At 41.6% G+C, this 20,750-nt stretch overlaps 1 protein-coding gene across 2 annotated transcripts; it reads left to right on the forward strand.

Annotated features, from left to right (window-relative positions):
* The first annotated feature begins 3,838 nt into the window (after positions 1–3,838).
* LOC137284410 (probable flavin-containing monoamine oxidase A) lies at positions 3,839–19,997 on the forward strand. Of its 2 annotated transcripts, XR_010956900.1 has the most exons (12): positions 3,933–4,136; positions 7,896–8,001; positions 8,811–8,985; positions 10,014–10,128; positions 10,946–11,103; positions 11,439–11,528; positions 11,789–11,876; positions 13,058–13,158; positions 15,292–15,471; positions 16,311–16,498; positions 16,912–17,275; positions 18,427–18,492. XR_010956900.1 is itself a non-coding variant. In XM_067816205.1 (11 exons), exons 1-11 carry the CDS (start codon positions 4,019–4,021, stop codon positions 17,216–17,218), a joined length of 1,626 nt encoding a protein of 541 aa, XP_067672306.1. In that variant the 5' UTR covers positions 3,839–4,018; the 3' UTR covers positions 17,219–19,997. The 2 variants fall into 2 exon arrangements, 1 of the variants encoding a protein (XP_067672306.1); XM_067816205.1 differs by having other exon boundaries at positions 3,839–4,136; positions 16,912–19,997.
* Positions 19,998–20,750: the final 753 nt, after the last annotated feature.

Here is a 20,750-nt window from a genome sequence, read left to right on the forward strand (position 1 = left end):
ACTGGATGTCAGATATGGCTGGCAGTAGCCCTTTTTACACAAAATAAAATACATCATACATAAAATCTATAGTCATACCTCATAAACTTTTCAGAAATCACATGTCTAATAATACCAAACCATCACATGCTTGTTCAGACCATACTGTACAAATTTTTTAAAAATGCATTTTCAACATGTCTGCCACAACAGACATTAGTAACGCTGTTTACAGCTAGTACTTAGTCATATTTTGTTCAAACATGATAAAATGTTGTATCCATGCCATTGTGCTGTTGAACATGTAAATTCCATTTTTGCGACAGTACAAGTCTTGACCATGATTTAAGTATAGATTCAGTGAGCTTGTGGTGACGGGATCGAGCCCACCTGTGACCAGGTGCAAAAACCGTAGAGTCAACTTTGTGTGCAGACTCTTTCGGTGTTGTCACAACCCCTAGTGTGCAGTACACAACCCTGTGCACTTAAAAGAATCCACGAATCCGTTGGTATGTGACCAGATGGTGGCCACATGAATACATGCCAACACTTAATTGCGGATACAGCAACGTGCAGTTAACTTGGACAAAGTACTGTGACTATGTGTCTCAACTGTTAACGGGTACCTTGTAAGGATGGGAAAGTCGCATAAACTCGGTGCGCCTGGTAGTTGCAAGAGTTTATGATCATCGCGGAGTTGAGATTGACATCCAGTTGATCTGCATACCGACGATAAATAAATTTAACTATTCTTGGACCTTAAAAAGTGATCGAAGTGCTTTTACTACTTATCTACACAACAGAGGCGACTAACGCATCGCATCATATGGTGTCGCTGGCTGACTTGGTTGGTACATGTCATCGCGGAAGGTGTCGCTGGCTGAGTTGGTTGATACATGTCATCGCGTAAGGTGTCGCTGGCTGACTTGGTTGATACATGTCATCGCGGAAGGTGTCGCTGGCTGACTTGGTTGATACATGTCATCGCGGAAGGTGTCGCTGGCTGACTTGGTTGATACATGTTATCGAATCCCCAAAGTGTATATTGATGCTCATGCTGTTGATCACCGTATTGTCTAGTCCAGATTCGATTACATGTATTTCCACACTGCCGTCATATAGCTGGAATAATGCTGAGTACAGCGTCAAACACTAACCCCTTGTCCTTGTAAACTTACAAAACAACAAGCGTGGAAGAACAGACATACTAAAACACAAATCACACACGGAAATAGTGATTACTTGTTGAAAGTCGATTCGTCTACATGTATGTGGTTTCCACTGAAGTTTCATATCATATACAACTAATACCGAGACTCACTGGTTATGAAAACAGAAACCAACCCTATTAGAGTCCCAGTAACTGTATACAGTGTACTGGTCCTAGATTACAGTCTGTACGAATGTGTGTCGTGAAAACTAAGTCTCACTCTTTTGAGAAATTGTTCTGCAATGGGTATCAGCTTCTGTACCCACATTAGACTGAGCCCCCAAACTTGTATCAAGGGGTACATTGTGATTTGTAAGAACAGACTGAGCCGATTACGCGTGGGTGCACCTAATTCCGTTGATTCTCCTCATTCTTTCAGTCGCTCGATTACAAACACATGTTGTGTAGCTAGCATGAACTGCTTGTGATATAAAACAACATTCCTTTATTCCTCTCGGAGTGCCCTCGATAGGAATTACTGCAGAAGGGAGAATATATGTTCTCATAAACGCTTGCTACAGTGATATGGCTGATGATCGGTTAGCATTATGTGAAGAAAAAAAAAGCAAAATTGGGTCTCTCTCTCACCCCCATATCTATTAAGTGTATTAGCTGCAGATATAGTTTCAACTTCAATGACCCAGGTAACTTGACTCACAGTCAGGTAAGGCGCGATGGTGTTACCTAGCGGTTAAAGCGTTGCCTCGTCTCTCTTTCTTTATGGGTCCCATGTCAGGCAGTATCACGGTGGGGGAACATCCGTAATGGACCTCACACATTGTACCCATGCAGGGAATCGAACCTCTAACCACGGCGTGACGAGAGAACGCTTTAGATCACTAGACCACTAACCGCCCTACATTTTGAAGAACAGAGGAAACTGTTGATGGTGAAACTGCTGTCATTTAAAAGCTGCAATTTTCGTACCTATATCGGGCAGTGCATGTCTTATAATCGGGATTCTTTAAGGAAACTGGACAGAACCTCCGGAAGAATTGTTTTACCTATCTCTCTGTCTCTCTCTGTCTGTCTCTATCTCCCATTTAATCAACAGCCATCAGTTGCACGATGACATCGGTATTGTCTGTGTCACAATGAAATGGCATCTCCACGACCTTGACCTGTCAGTTTCTCGTGAGTAATTGGGACTCGTAGATAACGTACTGGCGATAACCAATCATGACTGAGTCTTGACACTTGTTCACGTCACGTCAACTCATTATCACATGGGCCTGGCATTAGTAAGCCCTTTCTGTCCTATCTCCTTGGGTAAAGAGTCAAATTGACGTTAACCTTTACACTATCTGAAGTTTCTGCCAGTGTAGTAGAATGAGTGAGTGTGTGAGTGAGTGAATGAGTGAGTCAGGCCAAACACCACTTTGAACTTCGTCTTCGCATGTCCGCGTGATTAAGGATTTGTTTGCTGATTATCGCCGCACTCTGCAATATTCCAGCTAAAGTAATGCGATCTGTATAATTATAGGCCTGTATTAGGACTACCACGGCTCAAGGCCTCCCTTAACAAATCTCTCGTAAGCCTAAGATCTCGTAGCTTTTCTGGTAACACCTTTACCTCCTATGTTACTGTATAGGAGATAAGGATTCTACGACGAAACTTACGGCATCTTAAGTTTACGAGGGCTTCGTGAAACGGGCCCCTGAAACCTTCGAGCGTCGGCTTCGTGCGACGTGTGTTACGACGTGTTGCACAAAGGTATGGGTAGGGTAAGCTCGCTTGGTGCAACAGAGCCTAGACGCACTGGACAAATCACTTGTCGACGACGGTCAGTCTACAAGATTACAGATAAGAGAAGACCATCCTTTTCTTAATTCTACGATCCCTCTTGTTGTCACCGAGGACAGGGATGGTGTTGTCAAACCTTGAATTATAATTAGGGATTCGAACGCACGATAACAGGTTTATAATGGCACGTCCAAGGGTGCCGCCTTGACCTCGAATATCCCAGTACTTATATCGTTACTCAATACCTACATACCTAACGCAGATGAGGAATGATCAAACAGCGTGCTCCGAGTGAGAGAGTGGATCGGCTTCATGCAATACACTAAACTAACAACTTATCTCTGAAATGAACATACTTTACAGAAAAAACAGTCCACAATGAAAAGAAATATATACTGAAAAAGAACCCTGAAACTTTATTTTCACTTAAACTGTGGAAGTCTTGCCACATAATCTGGACTTCCATGGGCTTTCTTGGATATACTTGTTTCAGGGTCTGTACGGCAGACTAGCATTACACTAAATCGGAGAATAGATTCGGGTTCTGCCGCTTCTGCGAGATGACCCAGCGCTTTATCCACTTATCTACTCGTACCGCAACATTTAACATGCCATGAATTGCCAGCAGCCAACACAGACGCAGACATAAATCTGACCACCATTGCTGTATGCAAGCTATGTCCCCGTCTTGGTCTGAGTACTCCAAGATGTTAAATTGAGTTACTGTAGTAGTATTCAACGCTTTCTACTAAATAATCCGCGTTCCACAGTAGTCTACGACCTTGCCAAGACTATTAAAAATCCATGTCACTGTTTATACCAGCAACCTCAGATAAAAACGCGCCTCACTCTGAGTACCTCTCGTATCTTGTAGCCCTATTCCCGTGATAGCGTAAAAACGCGCGAGTCTTCACGTTTGCAGCAGACGACCACGGTCATGTGACCAGAGATAAAACATGATTATGGCGATGGAGAGAACTGAAGCGGACTTTGCTCGTGAAATATATCCTTGTCATACCTCGACCGATTCATCGACTGTGTTTATTCACAACGACAGGAAATGAAAAAGAAACTGCATTTTCGACATGAGTTCTGATACTTTCGACGCCATTATTGTTGGCGCTGGGATATCTGGTTTGACTGCAGCCCACAGGTTGAAGAAAAAAGACCCGAACGTTCGTGTGCTGGTCATAGAAGCTAAAGGTGAGATCGCTGGTTATGTGTTTCATACATACATGTATCACTTAGTAGATAGGTTATGGAAGTAAAATTGAATGGTCTAATCAAAAGACATTGTAATTTTGTAAATTTATCTTCTAATAAAGATGCGGACTATTGATGTTTGAAAAATAGCATATTTGGCTTCTGATAAAAGGAGCAAGTGCACACCCTTGCACACGAACAGACACACAAACTGACACAGACAGACAAAGACACATACGCGCGTACGCATGCACTCACCCGAAGTTCAGAAATTATAATGCATGGGTTAAACATGCTGACGTCACTTGAAGTGATGAAGTTCAAGCTGATATACACCATCTCCATAATTGATGATGTCAACAATTTCATTTGTGATCTCCGTGTTATTCTATTGATACTTGCCAAACTTACTAATATGTACTTTAGTTAATTAACGGCTGAAAACATTTCAGCAACCATTCATAACAACGTACGATTCTTTCATAAAAAAGCTGGTTCAAACTAAAGATTACCGAAAATGATTATGAAGATCCTTAGATCGGCCTAGACCACCATACGCATTTGTATTAGAAGCCTATATATATATATATATTGTTACATAGACACTGTTTCTACATGGAACGCTTACCCAATGAGTATTATGTATCTTGTTTCATTTATAATTTTACCTCAGTGTGAAAATTAAGGTGGGTACTAGATCCCTTTTTTCTTTTTTGTATGTTCTGAAAAAAACATGTTTTAATCATCTGTTATTTACACTAACCACATGAAGTTGGAACAACCTTGCTGAGTATTGTAAATAGAGACTATTAGGCTAACATCACCAGGCACGTATATGGAATCAGTAAACGCAGAGGAGCCATGTGTTATCAATACTTCAACGCATTGTCAATACGCAATGATCATGAGAACCTCAGCCTGTAGATCTTCCACATTCCAGTTCAGTAACACACCCACCAACGCTGTTTCTCAGGCTACGGCAGTAATGTGTCTATTGCCCTGCGTTCTGATAGTGCAACACTGTGCACGTGTTCATTGCACCCTCCACTTATGCACGCTTTCTGGAATTATAAATCCCCGCGATGTATATATGGGTCTGCATAGGTGTGTGTTTGCTCATACTTCATGTCCGGAAAAACGTGTGTGTTATTTATATACTGTCCTAAAAAGAAACGCATAGACGAGGAATGCATTTTCAAACATGTATAACTCGTCCACAAATAGACTTTAGTGCAGGAAATTTTACTCTAGTTTAGAAGAAGGTAATGTCTATACAACCAAGAGGATACTTACATATAACGGAGATGACGTAGCACGACTCCGACTTCGGGTTTCCTGGCTCTCAGACCATTCTTTTTCAACCTGTTCCGTACAGTTTGTCCGGATACCCTCTGAAGTCCAGGCACCCTGGCTGGTGTGCTCTCACTCGTGGCAGTACGATCACGCAACTGTAGTACCCGAATGTGCCGATCCTGGGCTACAGTGGTAACTCGAGGTTTGCCTGTACGGGGACGGTCATTTGTTATACCTGTTTGGTTGCAATGAGGTGTAAGCCATGATATCTTGCTCAGACTAACATTCAGACGCCTCGCAACAGAAGACTGCATGGTAATCTCTGGCATGCATTCTTTCAATGGTGATGTTCCGTGTCGCAGTGTCAAGATGTGACGTGGTGATTTGACCTTGACGCTACTTTAAAACGAATGCCAATTTCTCAAAGTAATTAGCGATATTCCGGCTGGGGAACATCAGTAATGGACTTCACACATTGTACTCCTGCGGGGAATCGAACCTCGAACCACGGCACGAGAAGAGAATGTTTAGATCACTAGACTACCCACCGCCATACCTTTGAAGAAGAGAGGAAACTGTTGAAAGTGAAACTTCTGTCAGTTAAAAGCTGCAATATTCTTACCTGTATTGGGCACTACATGTATATAATCGGGATTCCTATAGGAAATTGGACAGAGCCTCCGGCTCCGGCCTCCGGAATTTTTACCCATGTCTCTCTCTCTCTCTCTCTTTCTCTCTCTGTTATAACAAGAATAAAATCGAAAGATTATCTGAAAGATAGAGAAGACAGCGCTCCGTGTGCGTAATTACTTAATTGTGGTGGTTGACCTTCATTCTGGTCATCTTTAACACATTTACATGTCCTTCCATTTACCACTTTATGATAAAATCTTCATACTTCGTTAGACTACATTACCGACGCCCCCTTCTCTCGCACCCAAGGCACTGACATAAGCTGCTGGCAAAGGAAAGTATACGTCTCGTAGGATTTGACCGTTTCCAGTATAAATATGTCGAAACACTGCAACTAAATTTCCAGAGCACAGAGACGATATCAAATGCATCAGCATAGAATAACGCTGTCTTCCTCGCTTGAGTGTTACGACTATAAAACATGGATTTATGACTTTTTATGACCCATATAATCTCAGGTTGAAATGAGGTTAGCCTTATTCCCATCCGTCCTAGTTAGGACATGTAGGTCACATGCAACCAAAAACAAACACGCTTACAACATAATTATCGCTTATTCGTGACATATAATGTACGTTGCTGATTGTGAAAGAAATCCCACCGAAATACAAAATTATTATAAGTGCACACTTGCGAATTAAAAGTGGATAATTTTGTACTTAGGTCTACTTCCCTCGAAACGAAGCCCCCGGAGATCGAGCCCATTAGAGCGGATGGTGTGCACTCAAGTGTAACGAAGTTTTTCATTGGCTGGTTCATTTGCCGATACGGTTAGGGTTGATTTTGTGTATATAGAGATGATCTGTTTGACTGGCATTTTAGAAGTATGGTGAATAATAAGAAAGTAAGATTCTTTATGGATAACAACTTCTTTTATTGTATATGATGTGACGTTTCAAAAAAGCGTGACAACGGTATAAGAATCCATCGCTTCACATACTATAGAAGAAGTTGTTATCCGTAAAGAATGTATATGGAGATGTTGGGTTTGTAAATACCCAACAGGAAGGAGAGCTGCAGTGTTTTTTGCTCTGGGCCTTTGCGTTCGATTCAGTCAACAAATTCTGAGATGGTGAACTACTGCATGCCTGGAAACTGTCGTTCCTCTAAGTACAAAGCATGACTTGAAACTGACAATCTGTGTCTTCCGTCAGATCCAGTCATCCGAGAAAACTGGATGCAGTTTAAAAAAGCTTTAAACAAGCCTTCTAAAACAGAAGTTGTGAGCAACAGTGACTATAACAAAATTTCGTCCACTAACTCCTCCTCGGAAGGAGAGCTCCAGTGTTTTTGCTCTCTTTTCGTATTTATAAAGTCCGTGCACTAATACCGGCATGGGATACCCATAAGGGCCGGTTATCACGATTTACACCCATGCTGTTTACACCCACTACACCCTACTACAGCTGAAAGTGGAATGTGGAATCTATATGCAAACATACTAACCGAACGTTACCTGTGAAAACAATCGGTAAGATTATATTTATGTATGAAATATTTATATGACAGGAAGGAAATGGTCACAGTAAGCTGGGTTTGTCTGATTGATTCAGCTGACATGCTTAAGGGCCGGTTCTTCAAATTCGATCTAAGGATATGGTAAGCCTTTGCTATCGTATGGGTAGTATGACCAGACGATAAGATCAGCAGACGTCATGAGCCGATTGCTTCAATAGTTTTCTTCGTTTTACAGTCACTGGTTTGTCTGGTAAAGAGCTGATTATGCGATTGACTAAATGCGCCTTAATTGTATCATCCACTTGTGTATTGTAGATCGAGTTGGAGGCCGAACGTACAGTGTTCCCCTGAAGACAGTCTCTGGGATCGATGGGACCGAAGCAACGGATGTCTGGGACCTCGGGTCACAGTGGGTAGGCAGGTGAGATTGGGTAGGGAGGTGAGACAGAGAGGACAGGTGAGATTAGGTAACATGGTGAGATAGGATGAGCAGGTAAGATCGGGTAGAAAGATGACACAGGGTAGGCGGATGGCAGTGAGATCGGGAAGGAAGGTGAGATCGGATGAACAGGTGAGATCGGATCGGAAGATGAGATAAAGTGGGCAGGTGAGATCTTGTAGGAAGATGTCATCGGATAGGAAGGTGAGATAGTGTAGGAAGGTGAGATAATGTGGGCAGGTGAGATCGGGTAGAACGGTGGAATGGGGTTTGAATGGAGGTATGTGAGACCGTTTTGTAGGTGTAATAAGCTGTAGTGATATCATAATGGCGGCTGAAGAGACTGCACTATTAAATATATGTTTACTTCCGAGACATAAACCTCTACACCTTCCTTTCTTTATACTTTATGCAAGTTAGAGGCTGCAGATACCTATGACTGAGTCTAACAGTGGTAAATGTGGCCTATTCTTCTCAAACGTAATTCCAAATGACATGCGTCATATTCATAAAATGGTTTAAACCCTCACAGTAGTCACCATATCACAGCTATATCACAATGGCCTATTTATGAATATATGTGTTGTCCCTCTGAGCATATGAAAACATATGACCCCACAGTTTGCGGAAATGAGACAGCCATTGTCAGTAATTTTGTCACTGGTGCAAATGAATTTCTAACGATTGTCTTTGGACTCGTGGATCATGAGTATGTACTCATCCAGTTCTGTTGATGTCTCTTGGTGACTATAAGGGCGTTCCTCTAACATAGCCTGTACTACTATATCCAGATGCCAGACCCACGTGATGTCGCTGCTGTCGGAGCTGGGGTTGGAGACGTACCACCAGTACAGTGAAGGCAGTAAGTTCGTCCAGCTGGAGGACCACAGCATCCGTACCTACACCTCCACCTTGCCCACCCTGTCCTTCCTGGAACTGATGGACCTCCGCAGGTTTATCAACAAGGTGAGTTGGGTTCTTTGGAGGACGACTATCTGGGCTGTGCAGACCGCAGTAATGAATTTCTACATCCGTAATTCCTTTAGAAAGTGTACTGTCTCTCGAAAAGAGCATTAAAACATTTCGGTGCTTACGAAAGACAATTGTTTGTTTGTAAGCCACATTTTCGCTGTGGCAGTCGTGGAAACATTTTTGTCCCTCATAAGAATGTCTGCCCGTACCCACACAAACCCATACTTGACCCTAGAGTGCATAAAAGTAGGTTCCATGTGCCGTTACAGTAGCCAGCATAGGTAAACAAAGCCCTGCTGGATACAAACAACCTTGGAATTACACAGACCACCACTCTGTTAACCCGTACTGTGTCGAATTAACGTGTATTTCGGGTAAATTAACACGCCACGTCGTCATGTTGATGTGAGTGACAAACAACCCATAAATTCAACACAGTAGTGTTAGACTGTATGTGAAGTGAGTGAGTTAGGTTAGTTTTACGCCGCACTCAGCAATATTCCAGCTATATTGCAGCGGTCTGTAAATAATCGAGTCTGGACCAGACAATCCAGTGACAAACAACTTGAGCATCGATCTGCGCAATTGGGAACCGATGACATGTGTCAACCAAGTCAGCGAGTCTGACCACCCGATCCCGTTAGTCGCCTCTTACGACAAGCATGGGTTTGCTGAAGGCCTATTCTACCCCGGGACCTTCACGGGTAAGACTGTATGTGAAAACCACATTGGAAGGATACCACAGTGGAAGGTTTTGACATTTGGGTAGCAGCTTAAGCCACATTTGTATATACAGAATCATAATTCACTGACGTTGATAACAAACGACATACTATTCAGATCGGGAAAACGATAAGAGAACAAGCAAAGCCGACGTGGTAACGTAAAATCATTAACTTTGGATCATAAGTATGCACTCATGCAGCTCTATTGATGTCCACTACAGTTGACAATTCTGTATCCGTGTCCGATACAGGTACCTACGTGTGTAGAGGTATTATGGGTGTTTGTTTCATGTCTAGATCGATGCCATGAGGCGCCAGGTACCCGCTGACAACCCGTTCTCGTGCGACAAGGCCAGGAAGTGGGATTCGATGACTCTTGAAACATTCAAACAGAGCACCCTCTGGACAGCAGGTATATAAAAGAGTGTGGTTATGACGGCATCGATGTTTCTTAATGTCTTGCTGGATAGTCGAGTTTTGTGATGCAGATGGTTGGTTGGTTATTTAAGGCAATATCCCAGCTATATGACGGCTGTCTGTAAATAATCGAATCAAGACCAGACAGTTCTGTGATCAACAGCATGAGCATCGATATGGGCATTTGGGATACGATTACGCTTGTTAAATACGTCTGCAGTCCTGACCACCCGATCCCGTTAGTCGCCTCTTGCGAGAGGCATGTACAACTGAAGTCCAATTCAAAGCCGTCTCATGAGAGACCATTGTAAACATTCAAGCTTGCAGCGATTGGGGTTGTTAACAATGTCCAGTGCTTCTGAATTAATTGTGTGCTTGGTTGAATGTCCTTCCACCTTCTTATTTCGGTTTGGAACAAGTTACAAAGAATCCAATGGGACCCTTAAATGTATATTTAGTACTAAAGATATTCGGATGTTGAGTGTGTGAAAATGGCTTTAGGTGGGGCAGTTGTAGTTTCAGTCATAGAAACGTTGTTGACACATATAATCGTATCCCAAATGCGTATCTTCGTGATGCAAATCACCCTATTGCCATTTAGACAGACCGTCGTCATGTTGATGCATCTGTAGATTATCTTTGTTATTTGTTATAGCATCGCAGATATGTTTGTAACCAGCCTCGATAGTCAAGATGCTAAACTAACCGATAAATATATACACGATGATACACTGTATAACTTACGGAGGGGGGGACAGTAACGTCTTCACAGTACAGTGTCATGTATTATCCCTATAATTTCCTCCCAACAGGATCGGCTGATACCATCGACGCAGTAGTACGGTACATCCTTGGAGTCGATGCGTCCCAGGTGTCGCTTCTGTTTTTCCTCATGTACGTCAACTCAGCAGACGGCCTTGACCACATCGTGCAGAAAACAGAAGATGCAGGACAAGACCTGAAGATTAAGGTTAAGAGCGAAACGTCGTTTTCTCTAGCGTCCCTGTCGCTACGTGTTGTTTAAGGCCCTGTCAGGTTGGAATTGTATCTGTCGTGATAATGTAGTAACACCACTTAGCTCGATCTGTGGATAACTCGAAACATCGATTATTTAAACGAATTTGAATTAAACTTGTATCGAAGTATTTACGAAACCAGTGATTCATCATGTGTTATGCTAATCTTTGCTGCAGCCACTCGTCGTACTGTGTGAATCGTCGCTAAAGGCGGCGTAAACCAATACTCCCTCTTCTGTCCTCAACACATATGTTGTTAAAGCATAACAGGCGGTTGTGTGCCTTTCAGGGAGGTGCTCAACAAATATGTGAGAAGCTGGCAGCAGCCATAGGAGACAACAGTGTCCTGTTGAAACAACCAGTGTCAAACATCAAGCAGGTAGACAACCTAACTCTGTGGTCACATCCTTGATGCTATTGTCTGTGACATGAAGGCACTAGGCTAGCTATTCTCGAAACTTTCTTAGCGCTACGAACTTCTTAAGCCCATTCTTAACACACTGGCTTCGATCAAAGTTAAGAATTCTTAGGGCTACGAACGCTTCGGGAATAAGGGCCCTGAATTAGTACTAGTGGTATAGGAGAGTATGAGGACATGCGATTGTTTGTACGATTCTGTTGTCGTTGCCGATGTTTCAGGAGTCGGAGGGCGTCATCATCAGTACGACAAACGGAGCAACGTTCAAGTGTAAACGGGCTATCGTCACCATTCCGCCTAGCTTACTCAGTGAGAATCCTTATTACCAATGTCTTGTCATTCTATCATCACACTATTTGTATTATCATCCTTATTGGAGCCATGTAGGTGGGGGCCTGATTAATGAGGCTCTACTATCTGTTGAAACAGATTTCAGTGAGCTAGATAGGTAACACAGGCTGCCTTTTATGGCTTTTGACATGGAGTCATGAATACCATCTTTGTCGTGAATCATTGTTGACATACTAATCCTTTATCCTCAATACCATGTGTGTATGATCAATGCACTGTGTACCTTGTATCACAATACCATTTGTACCTTGCATCACATACCATCTGTATTTTGTATCACCAGTACCATATGTACCTTGTATCACAATACCACCTGCACTTTGTATCACCAATACCACCTGTACCTTATTTAATCAATACCATCTGTACCTTATATCACAATACCATCTGTACCTTATATCACAATACTATCTGTACTTTTTGCCACCAGTACCAGCCGCACCTGAATCAGAATCTCCTGTACCTTGTATCACCAATGCTTTGTTTACTTTGTACTGCTAATACTCCCATCAACATACTACTTACCTTGTGTCATAAAATCTCATTTGCCTTGTCTTTCGTTTTGCCTCGAACATATATACATGTATCTTTGTGTACTCACGAACATACAAGACCAACGGACCGTAAGGGGCGACTAACGAGATCGGGTGGTCAGGATCACTGTCTTGGTTGACACGTGCTCTCGTATCCCAAATAACCAGTTTGATGCTTGTTATGTTAATCACTGAACTGTCTGGTCCAGACGTAATTATTTCCAGATCACCGCCATTTAACCCCGCAATATTGCCGAGTGCGGCATTAAGCATCAAACAAAACCTGCGTCTTAATATAAATTGTATTGCCTCCATGTGCCAGCTCCAACAGTGTTATTGTAAGGAACCGTTCATGGTTACAGTTAAGGAGGTGATGGTGATGATTTTATGGAATTGTACAACCTGAATGATCTCCACCCCCCATCCCTCACCCGCTTCAACTTCTAAAATTAATGTACAAAGTAAGTGACGCACCCTCCCCAGAAAAAATGGGTGGCGTCCACCCCCCCCACCCCCCCCCACACACACACACCCTTCCCACTAAAAGCATTACCACCACCACCCTAGTCATGAATTATGAACAGTCCTAACTCCTATGTGTTGTAGACAAAGTCCATTTCGAGCCTACTCTGCCAATATGCAAACGTGACTACATCGGCCGGGCTCCTCTCAGCAACAGGATCACAGCCGTAGTCACCTTCAGAGAGGTACGTACAAGAGTAACATTCGCCACTCACAAACAATCGCATTTCCTCGTGCACTTTGTGACAGTTCCAAGTCATATTATTGGGCAATATTTAGCAGGGATAGATGCCAACTTAACGGTGGTTACATATCGTGACAGACAGAATCCCAAATTCTTACCATGATAATTTTATATTCTGGATGTTTGAAGTACCATTACTGTTCAATAATAGGTAACTACAGATAGTGGAAGTTCACAAGAGACTATGAACGTACATTTTATGATATAAATGAAAGGAATACATAAAATAACCGCGTGGCGTCTACCGTTTAAAAATCGTTCACAAACTAAATATCTATAGTATCATATCTATGATCGATCCAGAATGTACGCAACGAGTGTGAACTGAACCGAAACCAAATTTCCCACTGAGGGTCCTCAACTTTGGTAGTCTTGTTCTCATGATGGTCACCTAACGCGACAGACAGAATATTAAAACTAAACATCAAATTCTTACTGAGATAGTTATATGGTCTGGGTATTTGAAGGGACTGTATTTGAAGATAAATACAGATAGTGAAAATACATAAGAGGGTTTGAAAGGCTGTCGTTTAAAGAACACTATAGGTTCAATAAGCGAGGGCTTGAAAGGCTGTCGTTTAAAGAACACTATAGGTTCAATAAGCGAGGGTTTGAAAGGCTGTCGTTTAAAGAACACTATAGGTTCAATAAGCGAGGGTTTAAAAGGCTGTCTTTTAAAGAACACTATAGGTTCAATAAGCGAGGGTTTGAAAGGCTGTCGTTTAAAGAACACTATAGGTTCAATAAGCGAGGGTTTGAAAGGCTGTCGTTTAAAGAACACTATGGGTTCAATAAGCGAGGGTTTAAAAGGCTGTCGTTTAACGAACACTATGGGTTCAATAAGCGAGGGTTTGAAAGGCTGTCGTTTAACGAACACTATGGGTTCAATAAGCGAGGGTTTGAAAGGCTGTCGTTTAACGAACACTATGGGTTCAATAAGCGAGGGTTTGAAAGGCTGTCGTTTAAAGAACACTATAGGTTCAATAAGCGAGGGTTTGAAAGGCTGTCGTTTAAAGAACACTATAGGTTCAATAAGCGAGGGTTTGAAAGGCTGTCTTTTAAAGAACACTATAGGTTCAATAAGCGAGGGTTTGAAAGGCTGTCGTTTAAAGAACACTATAGGTTCAATAAGCGAGGGTTTGAAAGGCTGTCGTTTAAAGAACACTATGGGTTCAATAAGCGAGGGTTTAAAAGGCTGTCGTTTAACGAACACTATGGGTTCAATAAGCGAGGGTTTGAAAGGCTGTCGTTTAACGAACACTATGGGTTCAATAAGCGAGGGTTTGAAAGGCTGTCGTTTAACGAACACTATGGGTTCAATAAGCGAGGGTTTGAAAGGCTGTCGTTTAAAGAACACTATGGGTTCAATAAGCGAGGGTTTGAAAGGCTGTCGTTTAAAGAACACTATAGGTTCAATAAGCGAGGGTTTGAAAGGCTGTCGTTTAAAGAACACTATAGGTTCAATAAGCTAGGGTTTGAAAGGCTGTCGTTTAAAGAACACTATAGGTTCAATAAGCGAGGGTTTGAAAGGCTGTCGTTTAAAGAACACTATGGGTTCAATAAGCTAGGGTTTGAAAGGCTGTCGTTTAAAGAACACTATAGGTTCAATAAGCGAGGGTTTGAAAGGCTGTCGTTTAAAGAACACTATAGGTTCAATAAGCGAGGGTTTGAAAGGCTGTCGTTTAAAGAACACTATAGCTTCAATAAGCGAGGGTTTGAAAGGCTGTCGTTTAAAGAACACTATAGGTTCAATAAGCGAGGGTTTGAAAGGCTGTCGTTTAAAGAACACTATAGGTTCAATAAGCGAGGGTTTGAAAGGCTGCCGTTTAAAGAACACTATAGGTTCAATAAGCGAGGGTTTGAAAGGCTGTCGTTTAAAGAACACTATAGGTTCAATAAGCGAGGGTTTGAAAGGCTGTCGTTTAAAGAACACTATAGGTTCAATAAGCGAGGGTTTGAAAGGCTGTCGTTTAAAGAACACTATAGGTTCAATAAGCGAGGGTTTGAGGGAACACCTGGATATATCATGCCTCGGACACTATTATTGACGCAAACGATGGTTCTTCTGTTCCAGTCGTTCTGGAGAGACCGGGGATGGTCGGGTGAGATTTTGTCAAGTGGGGGACCAAGTACAGTTAGCAGGTGCGACTCCGGTCCTCTCTGCTTTGCCTGTGACGCCACTACCGCTGGCGACAACCCTGCCATCATCGCCTTCATCGGCGGTCATCAAGCTGTCCAGTGGGGTCAGCTGCAGGTCAGATGTGACGGGTTAGATATGTAAGACTGGTTCCGAGAAAGAAACAGCGTGAACAATGATATTTAACAAGCTTGTTTGGCGCCCTCTTTCAGGCTACAACCATATAGCTGGAATATTGCTGAGTGCATCGTCATCCAACCAAATCTTAATACTTTCTTCTTGGCTTACCCGTGTGTTTTGGATTAGTATTGGTACCCAGCAAAATATGCTTTTGTCTGTATTAGGTCTCTTTAGAAAGGCTACACATGATCGGTGACGGGTAATTGCGTATCCTCATTGGTCATGATATGAATCAGTTGTTATAAAGACTTAGCTTGACTCTTTCTGAAATATTGATGGAACTCTATATTTACTCATTCCACGACTGACAACAATCCGTATTTCATTTCTGAATGTCTCAAATCAGACTGCATATCAATGTGTTTTTGGAGATGATCTAAGCACATATTGGTATAACGATGTTCCATCGGTTACTATAGACTTTCATCGATGTTACCATGTTCCTGAAATTTGGCGTTAGATCTTCCGTGTGGAACTGTATGTTTGTGGTTTGTCCCTGTTTGGTTCAATACTGAACAGAGAGGCGAAGAATGGAAATAGAGGTTTTGATTCGCATTGGAGACACAAAAATGATTTTTTTTCGATATGTAATACTACTTTGGTTAATATTATATTCTGGGAGAAATGTATCTTATTCTTTTATTTTTAACATCACGTCGAAGTTCCGGGTTGAATATCCGACATGGGTAGATAGTGTGGAACCTATTCCTGGTTCTCTAATATTGCTGGAATTTTAGTAAAATATTTTCACTCACTAACCCTTTTGTGTCATCCAGAAAGAGGAGAGGAAACGCGGAGTACTTGAATCCCTTTCACGATTCTTCGGCCCCGACGTCTTTGGCTACATCGACTACGCTGAAAGGGACTGGAGCCAGGAGCCGTACACCGATGGGGGGCCTCTGTGTGTCGCTAACCCTGGAGCCATGATGTACTACAACAAGGCGCTACGCCAACCATTCGGCAAGTGAGTAGCGACTCCAGTTTACACAGTTACTGCTGTGGAGCATTGGGTGTGGCGTTGTGTGTGGAGCATTGGCTCAAGATCTTAAGACCGGTAAATAATAGATCACAGGCAAATAAGATAGCACAACAAAGAGAAAAATAACCACAGTCTTTTTGTATGTGAGCGAAGTAATACCAGTCATTTTCTCTTTATTGTTCAACACTATTTGCGCTATAGTTTGCCTGTGAACAGATAAACAAGCAGGTAAATAATCAAATGTATTCGTGCACTTCAATACATTTAAAGTCAAAGCTTCATCTATATCTATTTTGAAGTTGCTCGAAACAATACTACGAAATTGGATATTAATGTACATTGTACATTGGATATTAACGTAACATTACCCTCACCACTTACCAATATATTTTTTTCAGGATTCATTTCGCAGGGACTGAGACAGCGACGGTGTGGATTGGCACCATGAACGGTGCTGTTCAGGCGGGTTTGAGAGCTGCGACGGAAGTGCTCCGAATCATCAAACCGGAAGTTGTGACTCCAGACGACCTTGCTATTCTAACCACCAATCGAACACGCCAGAAGAAATCTGTGCGGCGGAAATCCAAGGCGCCTAGTTGGGTGACACTGACAATTGGACTGGGTTCGCTTATCACCATCTTGATCGCCATGAGCACTCGGGACAAACTGCAACACCTTCTCCATGGCGTTTCCGCTCAAAACTAGGATTCAGACTGTTCCAGATACTAGAACTGGGACGAGTAACCCGGATACCCGGGACGGGTGGGTTATCAGTCTAAGTAAACTTAGTCTCAGTACTATTCGTTACATCCCGCTTCTGAGTATGACAAACCCTGAGGTCCCGTCAGAAGAGGAGTATGACCAATAATACTGAGACTGTGTTCACTCACACTGGGTGGGTAAAGAGTTTGACACGGGTACCCGTGTTGATACCAAAACCCGTTATGACCATGTGACTAACAGATTAGACTCAATAATTTGTTTTTCTTTTTCATAAGGTTGTATTGTCTTTGAAATTTAGACATAATTTACAGTCACTGCTTTTGAATTGAACACGTGGTTAAGATATTGAAAAACTGGAAATTTTAGCCTCCGAACTGGAGAATGTACTGCCATTCCTTGATGTCAGGAATTACCATAACGGGCATCCGAGTAGGGTATGACAATAGGGAGTGGGGTACCCGGGTACAAAATTTGGACCTGTCCCAGCCCTACGAAATTCTATATCGACAATGCAAATGAAACAGTCTCTTTTCCACGCAGATCATGAACTTCAGGTCCTTGACCTTACTGACGTTTTATCTCCATTCTATTGCAAATACCATGGACCTATTCGTTGTTATGGCCACAGAAATCAACGAGGCGCCTAAACAAAAGCAACCCAAGCTAGCACAGGTGCATAATTGTACGGAATTGTACAATCTACACTTCTTTTAGTGGGGTGATGAAGCAGCCTAGTGGTTAAAGTGCTAGCTCGTCACACCGAAGGAAGACTTGAAATAACAGCCCATACTCGTAAACAAGAGCTGTTATGTGCCACGAATGATGAAACTAGTTGCTATATTCGAAAAGAATACCAATGGAGATATTCCCTACTTAAACGAGGATATTATCTGACACCTAACTCTAATGGCCTGATTCCAGGGAATAAATCATTTTCCATAAAATCAGTATAAAGCGCTGTGGCCAAAGTCAGACGCAGAACATTGGCTTGTTCCAAGTTGAGCATGAATGAATCGTACGACTTTATGAATGACAACTTCTTGCCTTTGCACAGAACTACAAATCGATGAAGATTCTTACACCATTATCAAGCTAACAGTGACTACAACCAAATGATGAGAGCTATGTAATTATACTCATAGAACCAAATAAGGAATCACGTAAAAATATAAGTGTTCCTTTATTTTCAGAATTTCACCCACAGTGCAATGCATACCTTGTGAAGAAATCTAGGAAAGAATAAAGGAAAACTTGTCCTTTCATGTGTTCCCTTTTTTGTTTCCATGGGTATATATTATGTTTTGACAAATAGCAGATTGACATTAACAATAACATTTAATAATATGTAATAACGTGTAATAACAACTGGTAGATAACTGAAGGAGGCCATGCAGCTGGAGACTAAGAACAGCAAATGGGATTCTCTTTTCAGTTTTAGCTCCCCAACTTCTAAAATGCGGATCAAACAATTATTTAATATGCAAGCAATGTAGGTATGTGTCATCATATGTCATGTAGCACAGTGATTATGTTCGCGGGTATATTTTGACAAAAAATGAGACAGCGTCGAAGCTTTTGTTCATCGTTCTCTGTGAAAGACCAGGCATCACTTCACAAAACATGGTTGCTTTCGTGTTCGTAAACAAAACTACATGTATTCTGTAAGTATCTTAATTCAAGTATTGTCTTGAATTCCTTCGTTGAATGTATTATACACAAAATTAGCTAACTTTACCTGGTAGTGAGTTACAAACGTCTCTTAGTTTATGATTTGTCACTCTGTGAGACATTTGGTTATGTGAGATTTACATCTATTTACGTTTTTTAGTGTTGATGTTTTGTCGAATACTCCGAATAAAATTAATACATGTATACAGCTTTTTGATAGGATGTTTTGTTCTCTCATATTTAAAAGTGCTGTCGGAAATAGAATTTTCTTTCACATTTATGTCTAGTTTAGGTAGTTGATATGTGAAAGTGTGCAATATCTGTTAAACTAAGTTCGACCGAACTACAGTTTCACTGGTAGGGAGATAGGAAACGTAGAAAAGGGACTTTACTGAGGAGTGATTGGTGCAGATATGAGCAATGCGTTTTGGGTGTTTATTTTCTAAGTCCTAAACGACTTATTTTGATGAGACCAAAATAGTGTGCGAGGATATTTTGTATTACAAAGGATACTTTTAAAAAGTCTATTTTCAAATGAAACTGAGCTTTAAAAATAATAATCGTCATGCTAAACTATTAAGGATGTAGATACCATGGAGTCTCATTGTCACTATAACGACAAACAGATAAGAGGGGTCGTCTCAAATACAGAACCATTACGAGTGTCGCAGAGATATAAGGGATACAGAGTAACAGACTAAAAAGAGTTGGGTTTTTTTTCTATTTCAGACAGTGCTCTATTTCAGTCGAAAGGTGAGAAAAAGGATCTTAACTGGTTCAATTGTTAGGAAAAATAGCTTCCTTTGGACAATATTATGCTGTCGTATTTTGCTTTCATGCATTACCAAATGCATTTCGTTTCAGCTTTTCATCCGAATCCGAATGTTTTGACATTTTATTATCAAAACGATTTCTACCGTCGACGCGTGCAGGTAAATGATTTTGTACGGATCCGTAAACAAAGTATTGTTATGATAACATGTAGGATATCATAAAGTGTATATAAAATGGTAGAAATAGGTTCCTGTGAAAAAACAACCAATATTCATGTTGCAATTATGTATCTCAGGTACAATAAATTGTTTGTTTTGTATATACGTTGTTTGTTAGTTCGACTGAGTTGATGCTGAGCTACTGTCAGATAACAGGACACGTCAAGTTCTGACAACGAAAATATTCATTCAAAGGTATCAAACGTTACTTACTCTAGACACAGAAAGACCGCAAGACAAAAATATTGTCCTGACATGAAAAGCCCGTGAAGGCGTTCCATAACTATATCTAAAAATGTATATACATTTGCAGTCGGCAATTATGGGACGGGAGACGAAGTCTAGTGCAGGCTGAATTAATTGACTGTGCAACATCCTACCCTATTTGGTCATGTATACCATTAAAAAACATTCCATTTTTGCGAGCATACCATGTTGTCCCAGCCATTGTCATATGAGAAAAAGTAATATACACACATATCCTAACAGATGAAGCATTTCCAATGGAGTGGATTAAATTGTTACATTTTCTCTTTGAGTCTCTTCATCATCTGTTTCCTCCTTGGCTTCATCATTTTCATTTTATCAATCTAGTAAATCCACTACAGCCCCTACTTTTGTAATGGTATATAACAGATCCCCTTTCGTGTGCTGTGTTTCGCCCACTGTCATGAAGAAAGGAGATCATGGATTGTGGGTAAACGTGTCAATGCGGGCAACCAGTGAGCGATAACATGATCAACGCCCACATCGTTAGAGTACGATGACACTTGTCTTGCCCGCTGCGTAAGTCTTGCCCGCTGCGTAAGTCTTGCTCTCTGCGTAAGTCTTGCCCGCTGCGTAAGTCTTGCTCT

The sequence above is a fragment of the Haliotis asinina genome, chromosome 5, assembly GCF_037392515.1.
Source record: "Haliotis asinina isolate JCU_RB_2024 chromosome 5, JCU_Hal_asi_v2, whole genome shotgun sequence".
Classification (NCBI taxonomy): Eukaryota; Metazoa; Mollusca; class Gastropoda; order Lepetellida; family Haliotidae; genus Haliotis; species Haliotis asinina.